Source organism: Pleurodeles waltl, chromosome 2_2 (assembly GCF_031143425.1).
Source record: "Pleurodeles waltl isolate 20211129_DDA chromosome 2_2, aPleWal1.hap1.20221129, whole genome shotgun sequence".
Lineage (NCBI taxonomy): Eukaryota > Metazoa > Chordata > Amphibia > Caudata > Salamandridae > Pleurodeles > Pleurodeles waltl.
Window position 1 is genome coordinate 641,405,280 of NC_090439.1, and position 10,222 is coordinate 641,415,501.

Genomic DNA, 10,222 nt, shown 5'->3' on the forward strand with positions numbered 1-10,222 from the left:
CACTTGGGGAAGACCAAGGAGAAAGTTCAGACAGCGACGACGAAGCTGCAGGTGACAAAGAACCTGAAGCAGCTGAGGGTAGCAAAGAGCCTGAAGCAGCTGAAGGTGACAAGGAACCTGAAGCAGCTGAAAGTGATACAGAGCCTGAAGAATGTAACGGTGACGAAAGGCTCGAAGAGAGTGAGAAGGCAGGAGAGCCTGAGCAGAAGGGGGCTTTCCCAGAAACAGACGATACAGAAGTAGAGAAGGAAAACGTGACTGATTCCCCTGAAGGTGGGGACAAAGAAGAGCGGAACGAAAGAGCTCAAACATCTACAGAAAGGATCGCAGGTCCATCAAACGGACATGGTGCAAAAAGAAGACTAAGTATCTCACCGATAAAAGAAAAGGGTAAAGAAGGTTTGAACGAAGGAGGAAGGCCAAAAGTAAAAGAGAAAAGAAAGGAAGTGACTGTCGTGGAACAATCGTCAAGTGAGGAAAAGGACTTGGCGAAAGAGGAGAGTGCCAGCGAAGCAGAATCAAAGAGAGAAGCAAAATTGAAGAGGAAAAGGATACCAAACAAGAGGTATTCCGGTCCTGAATGGGCATATGCGGTGAATGATGATTGGACTGATGAGTTTGTATCTCTAAGCATCGAGAACGAAGAAGAAGAAGAGATACCAATAGAAAAGAAAAGTTTCATAGACTCTGTTGACTGAAAAGGTAGTGAATGGCATTGCTTGCTGCAATCTAACGTGAGACAAACAACCAGTTGAGACATTGCTAAACCGAATTGAGACAAATGCTGCTAACCGATAAGTGACTGGCCTTTTGAAGAAGACGGTGTGAACATTGTGCTCGTTCAGCTTTGTAACTGAATTGCTAAGTAGTTTCATTTATAGGTGCTTCTAGCTCTCTGATTCTATACAGATCATGCCTGGGTACGCTATGCAAAACAATAGAAAGAAGTATTGTAAATACGTGTGTATAGGCTTAGTACTAACATGTGTACTAATAATAATGGCAATTGTGTTTGGAATGCATGGAAAGGGTGAGAATGAGACTATTACTGCTTCTACTATTGTTCCTGTTACTGTCACTGAACTAACACCATTGAAAAGGCTAGCAATGGATGAGAGGCTCTTGCATGATAAGAAGGAGCTTTCGTATAACGTTTTCTATCGCTTACTAACAGAGTATGTTGAGACTATGGATGCGAAAGATTGTTATGTGTGTACCCAGATACCGACATCAGTAAAGGAAGGGGTGACTTATCACCACATGCCTCTTACATATGGGATTACATGTAGTATAGTAATGTCTAGGTTTTATGGTCAATCTAATATACAGTATTTTTTCTCAAATTATGATGTTACCTTTGCTTATGTTCCTATAATAGCGCAGCTGAGCGAGACTGCAAAATATTGGGATTACAAAATTATGAGGGATTTTTTCGAGCCAATGCAACCTTTTGAAACGGCTCATGCTCATAGGGAGAACCTTACTTGCTCCGTCTCTGCTGTAGAAATAAGCTTTTTAGATCGCACAGATGATAGAAGGGCTCAAATGAAGGCGAAATTAGAAAAAGAACTGCATAAGAGGACTTCGGTAGATAATTATGATTTTGCTGCTATAAAGACACAAGGGAAAATTGCTTTAGATGCTTGGCATGTAGGGAAGTTTTGTATATATCGAGGTGAATCTTACTATGACAATATTTTTGTAGGAGCGAGTGAATGCAAACATACGTTTATTTTTAAGGCCAAATGGACATTCATGATGGACGGACTTGACCCTGTCATTCCAGGGGTGTATTACATTTGTGGGCATAATGCCTATTATCGTCTTCCAAAGGGATGGTGGGGAAGATGTTATTTGGGTATAGTGTTTCCAAAGGTTTATCAACTGGATGACATATCGATGATTGAAAAGACACCTGGATCACATCGTATCCAGAAAAGAGAGACCGCAGCTGCTGTGGTAGGTGACATATTTGGAGCCATGATTCCTTCATTGGGAGTTGTGCTGAATTCCATCAAAATAAGAAAGTTGTCTACTATAGTGGATAACATGTTGACAAAGTTTTCAGGTGCTATAATCCTGATGGATGCTGAACTTGCAGCGGAAAGAGCTATGACTCTTCAAAATAGGCTTGCTTTAGACATTCTTTTAGCAAAGGATGGAGGCGTTTGCAAAATGATTGGTGCACGTCACTGCTGCACCTATATACCTGATAATAGTGTGAAGATTAAAACTATGCTTGCTAATCTAACAAAAGAAAGTGCAGATTTGAAGGAACTGAAGGAACCAGGAGTGTGGGAGAAGGTTGGAAAGGGACTTGCTTCAGTGGGACATTGGATTGGGGGAATTTGGAATGGAATATTATTGAAAATAATAGAAGGAATATTAATAATAATAATTTGTGTATTTGGAATTTGGGGAATAAAAAGGGGAATAATAATGATTATGGAAAGAATTAAAAGGAGAAAGGAGGAGAAAATTATGAAAAGAATGGCAGAAGAATACAAAGCGCAAACTAGGGGGACTAAAAGGAAAAGGGAGCTGACAGAATTTTAATGGGATAAAATTTGTGGGCTAAATTTGTGTGATGACAAGTAGTCATCAGAGGAGGGATTGATGAAGCAGAAAATGAAGGTTTTGATTTATTAACGCATAAACGTAGTGCTGAAATAATCATGTGTGACATTAACCGAATTAATAAAGATTGTACGGGGACAAAATGTGCCCTCAGAGTAGTTTGCCATCATTTATACGCGTGCTTTATATAACGTGGTGTATTAGAATTGCACTAATCCGACATAATCATAAACGTGTGCTACGATTTGCTTGTTTGAAATGTTTTAGCTTAGCATTACTTTAGCGGAGGCTTTGGCCTAATTGCCTGGTCTCACGGTTTAAACGTTCGTATTTTTCCACTGTGCTATTAAACGTGTATTTCTGCTTGAAGCTGTACTTTTCCACAGAAACTGCTCACATGCTTATCTTAAAGTTGGTGCCAGCATGGCATATTTTCTCTTAAATTCAAGGTCGGCTTGCAGGTGCGGACAATGGAGCCTCTGAGAGTAAGCTAATCGAGAAACAATGTTGCAACTTTTGTACCCATCTCCAAGGATAATGTATGCTTAAGTAAAAGCTTGAGAACTGTCGTTTTTGATTGGTCAATTTGAAGCTAACCTATGAACCCTCCAATGAAGACCCTACTGGACTTGAACTGTTGTCTATAAAACCCAGGTGCATGAGAGGGAAGCTCTCTCTATCTTCGGACATCCCGCCATTTTGACTTCGTAGCTACTATGACCCATTTTGCTGCGACGCCATTTTGAGAGACTTTGATGCTTTCTCTAGTCGAGAGAAAGAGACTTTAATGATTCTTGCCCTAGAGACTTTAACTTTGATTGCCCCTTTGCATGAAGTAGTAATCTTATCTTGCCGCCGTGAGGCAATTGCCCCGTTCACCCCTGCCCCTTTGTCCCGTCCTATGCTGATCGAGAAACGGTACCTGTGAGACGAAGACTTCATTGATTGCTGATTGGAATTGGTAATTATGAAAGGAAATTGTAAAATTGCATTGTGTTTCCTTTAGGTAACCAACTGCTGATTTTGATAAGGACCCTAGCTAGGAGTTTTCTAAATTGATGTTGCCAAATTGTTTTTGCATGAAGTCCCACATGCCGATGCTAATTTGAGGTTAGGTGAGGATTCCATATGTCGCACGGTGCAGTTTGAGATCTTGTTATGCTGACTAAATGTACGCAATTAGCCCATTACAGATTATCGTATTAGTGCTTTGCATTGCCACTATCGAATGCCTTGTGATTCAAATGCTACATAGATTACACTTGTTCCGACGATATGGACAGCTATTAATGTTCATTTATGTTTATCATTTGGTGTTGAGACACATCTATATTGTGCTAGCTTTGTTAATATAGGGAAATAAACTCATTAATTTTGCAATAAACTGGTGTGGTCATTCCTGGCTGAAAGGTCAGGGTTCGCCGAAATGTATTCTGGATTAATTGTTAAGTGTTATGTTGTTCAAGGTGTTGCTTATGTACGTTATTGATTAACGATATAAGGTGAGTGATCGATTAATAGTACAGAGAGTTCCCACTTAGTCAAAAGATTCATCGGCCTAAAGAGCGTCCAAACGTAGGTAAATTGTTACCACGTTCCGCTCTATCAGTACTCATAAGTACCTTTGTGAATTGGCCCCGAAATGTCAACTTCCTATTAGTAGAAAAGTGCAAAAATGGGGCAGTCCTTTCTACAGTAATTATACATGAATATTCATTGAACATTCCCATTGTAGACGTTTTGAGGACAAGTCACAAAATAACAATGCTGCCTTTATGAATCGTGCCCAGTTTCTTTCTCAATATAACTGAGTCAATATGGACTTATATTTACCCCCCAAATCTGGCTCCAAGGTACCACCATGACTGTGGCCCGGATTTAGGCTAACGTGTTGCATGTTTCTTTCGATTGTGAATTGCATTGCGCAAAGTTACACAGAGCATAAACCCACATTTCTTGAATTTCAGGTGAATGTTTTTAGAGTGACAGCGGTTCATCTGGGAAAACTGCGTGAAATAACCATAGGATTCAGAAGTTCAAAGGAAGGTAAAAATCTCTAAATACTAAACAATATCAGTGCTAATTTCATCAAATTGTAATGCATTTTATATTATTGCATTAGCAATCAGCGATTTCGATTTGTCTTTGAAAGAGAATACGAAACACGAAAATATTTAGACAGTGTGTAAACGTGAATCATAATGAAAACATTATTTATCTGTAGTTTTTCCAGTTACACTGTAACACAATATTATAACAAAATATTGTATGTTCCCACATATATATGGACCAGGATCCCCATTATGGACGTCAATTCACTGAAATGCCCGGGGTAGCGGAAGTGACATCACACGCCCTTTCACCTCCACTTTCACTCAAACACAAACTTATACATACACACAAATTGACACTTACATACACTATCTCTCACATAAACACAGTCTCCTCCGCAAGCACGCACACAAAATACATTTAAAAGCATTTTTTTACCTAGCTCAGCTGCCATGGAAGGGCATATTCCAGCTACTTATATTCCATTTTTTGCACCAATAGTGAATAATATATTATTTCTATCATTTTTTGTTACCAATAGTGAATAACATGTTATTCAATATAGTGTGACAAAAATGTGATAGAAAGCAAAGAGAGTGCCGTTCCAGCTGACATGGATAAGGGCAAGCTGCCACGGTGCTCCTAGCACTGAATTTGCCACCTCTGAAGTGAGGGGTCAAAAAAGCAGTTCCAGAGGTCGCAAAGGACAAGCCACCAAAAAAAAGTTTGTTACACATAAATGTTTTGCAACCAATTGATATCCTCTCTGTAATTGAATTTCTTACTCATATCCTGTGCTGATTTAGGATCACACTTAAACAAAATCAGTGAGAACTTGCATTACTAACTTAGGGGGCTGAATGGTTGCCCCAGGAAAGTATCTCGATCATTTATCTCACTGGCTGTCCATGTTAGACTCATATTTCTGAACGGCAAAATATCACCAGTTCCTATTTTTTAACTAAAAGCTTCTGCTGTCTCAGAGATGAGCAAGCACAGCTAACACTGATTTGTAGATAAAGAATCTAAGGGCTTGATAAGCATTATTTTCCTCTCTGGTGAAGGAAATGGCAGAATATCTTGCTAGTTGCATTTGATCAAATGTTGACCTCTGCACTTGTCAAACTTGTTGAAGGGTCTGCCAAGGGCTGAGCTCCCTGTTAGGAAAGTTAATATGGGATCATGGCAGAGACAGAGTAGCTCTATCCAAACTATATTTACCATTTGACGGAGGGGGCCTTGGAGTTCCAGTCTTCGAGACTTATTATGTAGCTGAACAGCTCCAACGGACAATGCCCTGTTGAATCAGCCCTTTGTGGTCAGAATTGCACTTTCTTATGTCCTCCCTGGTGAACACCACAATAGCACAGCTGTGGCTTGGTAGGAGACAACTCTCATGGGGTACATCTTGCCTGTTAGTGGTGGCCTGACTTTGTTGCCATATATATCATCAAAGGTGTAAGCTGCACCGTCCCTGGGCACTGGAGCTTCTTAAATGCGTTCTACATGGAGAGAGACACACTAGCTACGAAATCAATGTCACAACATGGTCCGATGCGAAGGTCACACAGATCAGACAGTTGTATGACTGGCTATTTGAATACCGGAGAGCTGCAATCAGACACATTGGCTCCTTTGGTGAGTTTCTTACATATGCACCCTTAAGCCGAGTGATGACATTTATTTGGGAACCATCAGATGATAAACATGAGTTAGCCCACACACCATAGATTATTTTAAGTTGGGGTGAAGCATGGCATGTGACATCCCATCTATGTAGATCGTTTGTGCTGCCCGCTCATTGCAACTATCTGTTCTTAGAGGTGGTTGGGAAGCTGATCCTGAAGTAACACTTACAGATGTGGAATGAGGATGGGAAACTGATCCTGAAGTAACATTTGCAAATATTGAATGGACGATTGCACTTAAGTATGTTGGGAAGGTATCTAGGAATGCTCAACTGAAATGTTTTGAAATGTACCTGAAACATACGTTTCTCTCCAGCTAGACTACATAAGATTTAGGCCCTCATTACGAACTTGGAGGTTTGGCCCGCCATGCCGCAGTGGTGGCTGAAGCCGCCAGCCAGCATGGCGGGCCAAACCGCCATATTTTGAACATGGTGAGGGCTGCCAGTGGCAGCCCTCACCCACCGCCAGGCTCCAGCCGTCAGGCTGCCTTGCGGTGAGTTGAAACACCAACCGCCAGGGTAGCGGCACTACCTTGCGGGTAATGTTTTATTTCCCGCCAGCCTTTTCCTGGTGGGATATCCCGCCAGGGAAAGGCTGGCGGAGGGGGTGCCCCGGGGCTCCCCTAGGGGCCCCTGCACTGCCCATGCACTTTGCATGGGCAGTGCAGAGGCCCCGGTGCAGAGTCCCGTCGCGCAGGTCATCGCCCGATTTTCAGGCAGTGATCTGCGCGACGGGTGCAACTGCACCTGCCGCACAGAGGCATTGACCGTCCCGGCCAGGCCTTTCTGTGAGCCGGCGAAAATGTTCATTATTCGGCCAGTGGTGTTCCGGGGTCACTGGTGGTCAGTGTTTTGACCGCCAGCATGAACACGGCGGTTGTTTCCGCCGTGTTCATAATGACCACCTTAGTCCTCAAAACTGATGTATGTCCTAGAAGTGCAGTCTTAGAAGCTACATTCATACAAATAGTGGGGTCCTGTGTGACAACTAGGGATTAGTTTCACAAAAACAACTATGCTTCCATTGTGAGCCAATGGACAACGCTTATTACATCCTAAGATTTGTCTTCTGGGCTTCATGCGAAGACCCGAAGATGCCTGAATGATTTTCTGATTTCAAGATTAGCAGTGGTCATTGCTAAGCGAGCCAGAGCTATTAACTGGAAGTCTCTGCATGCACCTGAAATTTATAAATGAAAACTGGAACTGCTTAAATGGACAGCGTCTAAATAAAAGCTGTATACGACTCCCACATCTCCACCAATAGAAGCCTGTGGAACTGTCAGAATGGAATACTACTGTCCCCAAGATAAACCCCAGATCTGATGACAGGACCACCCTCAACTGAATAGAAATATTATTATTAACACTAAATATATTTTCACAACTATGTTCTCCACATAAGTTCTTCCTGATTTCTCCACTGTTGTATTTGTACAGGTGTCCCGCTTTCATGGCTCACACAGGTGGTTGGTCATAATTACTAATCATGGCACAACACAGTACTTTGTGGTACCCGAATCTGTTATGGTATACTATACAGAACTGCTCTCTTTTGATGCTTTTTAACGCACCACATGCATTGAATGCACCGATTTTTGCTCTCTTTGGAAACCAATAAAAATAAATAAAAAAACGTGCTCGTGTCTGAACTGTTCAACAACCATGGTTAACACTACCACTGTTTTATTTTATTGTAATTAGATAGCTGGTTATTGGACAAAATCGTCGTAAAAGAAGAAGGATATTTCCCATCTGCTGAATATGTCTTCCTGCACAATGAATGGATTTGTCAACACTCGAAGAATGAGTTCATTGTAACAGTAATTTCCGTTACAGGTAACAAGAATAATTCTTTTTGGTAAAATACATTTGTACTTTATGGTAGTTGCTGACATTTCCCTGTGTGTGTGGTAGTACTAATAACAATAACAATACAAATAATAATAATAAGTTGTTAGGTCAGGGTTGACAGTACAGCTATTGGCAAGATATACTGATTGGATCAGCCCTCCTCTACCACAGACTTATTCGGACCCACTGTTTCCAGCCATTGGCTTCAGAAATTGAATTGTTAATGACATCATAAATCAGCCAAATGAGCATTTCCTTTCATGCTATTTGCTGTGTAGTGTACCATTTCCTATCATATGGAGTCTTTTCATTGCAATAAATTAGTCTATTGTATCTCAGAGTACACTCACCCATCGCATCTGTTGTTACATTTAACCCTTTGTCGCTTAAATGTATTGGAAATAGAAAAGCATTTTTTCTATTTTTACAGCAAGCAGGTATTTTTACATTTTAAAAAAAATCAGGACTAGAGTGTGAGTCTGAGCTTATCATGACCTACTTTTTATCGTTGGAAGGAGATGCTGAAGCTGGTCTGATATGATAAACAAATAGGAGGAGCTTGTATGATGTACACCTGTATATGTGGATCCTTGTTCAGAAACACCAAAACCACATCACCACTAATGATACACCATATCCATCATGACTAGTATCACTACCCGCAGCACCCCCATAACCAACATCACCAATGCTACTATCACATTGTCATCACCACCAATACCATCACCACTACCAACATCACCAATACCACATTCCTGTCAGTACCACCGCATTTCCATTATCACCAGTATCACAACCAATGCCACCTACATCAACACCATAACCACTAGTCATCACCATCAATAATATGAGCAGCAGCAAGATAACCACTGGCAATACCACCAGTACCACTATCACCACTACTAATACCACCACCAATAACACTCAAACAATCAGGATTTATAAAGCGTGGCTAATCACCCGATAGGGTATTCAGGTGCTTGCAGGTCCCTGAGGCTTATTTGAATAGCCAGGTCCTGAGTGTCATTCCGAATTCCGGAAGTGAGGTGATGGTCCGGAGGTGCGTGGGAGGCTGTTCCAGATTGTTGCTGTGATGTGAGAGACGGAGCGTCCTCCACTTCTTCTTCTGTAGATGCGGGGAGTATGGGCAAGGGAAAGGCAGGCAGAGCGTAGTCTTCTTGACAGTTTGGTGGAAGTTCAGCCAGTGGTTAATGTAAGCGGGTCCTTGGTTGTGTGAAGCGTTGTATGCATGGGTCAGCATCTTGAATTGGCATCTCTTCTGTATGGGGTGCCAGTGGAATTGCCTGAGGTGAGGTGTGGTGTGGGCTCATCGGGGAAGGACAAGGATGAGTCTCGCTGTGGTGTTCTGTACAATCTGAAGTCTCTGTAAGTAGTGTGGGACGATTCCTACATAGAGAGCGTTGCTGTAGTCCAGTCAGTTGGTATCAGGGCCTCTGTCACAATATGTCTCAAGTGTAGGGTGTAGCCACTTGAAGATCTTATTTAGCATGCACAAGGTGAGGAAGCAGGCGGAGAAAGAATTGACCTGTGATTTCATGGTGTGCTTGTTGTCAAAGATGATTCAGAGCCCTGGCTTCTAGCCTGGTCAGGGGGAGTGGGTGTGGGTCCTAGGTCTGATGGCCACCAGGAGTTGTTCTATGTTTGTTGCTGTTGCCAAAGATCAGTACTTAAGCCTTGTTTGTGTTCAGCTGCAAGCAGCAGTCAGTGACACTTGTCATGCATCTGTGGAGGTTGGTTCTGGGGGGGACCTCAGTGAGTGAGAGGATGAGTTGGGTGTCATCAGCATAGAAAATAATAGGAATAGGAATAGGAATAGGAAATAATGTTGAGTCAGTGGGTTCTGACAATGTCGGCCAGCGGGGTCATATATGCGTTGAAGAGCATGGAGCTGAGGGATGAAGCCTGGGGGATACCGCAGGTGATTACCTTAGGTTCAGAGGTGGGATGTGGATCCTCTGGGTTCCTCCAGTGAGGAAAGAGGTGATCCTTCTTAGTGCATCCCCTTAGATGCCAATATGGTGGAGTCTT

At 42.1% G+C, this 10,222-nt stretch overlaps 1 protein-coding gene across 1 annotated transcript in view; it reads left to right on the forward strand.

Annotated features, from left to right (window-relative positions):
- The window catches only part of LOC138276944 (lipoxygenase homology domain-containing protein 1-like), a 262,443-nt gene extending 254,259 nt beyond the window's left edge, over positions 1 to 8,184 (forward strand). The window contains exons 7-8 of the mRNA XM_069219211.1: positions 4,545 to 4,623; positions 8,024 to 8,184. Coding sequence (XP_069075312.1) covers positions 4,545 to 4,623; positions 8,024 to 8,184 — 240 coding nt within the window. The remainder of the gene's footprint in view (positions 1 to 4,544; positions 4,624 to 8,023) is intronic.
- The last annotated feature ends 2,038 nt before the right edge of the window (positions 8,185 to 10,222 follow it).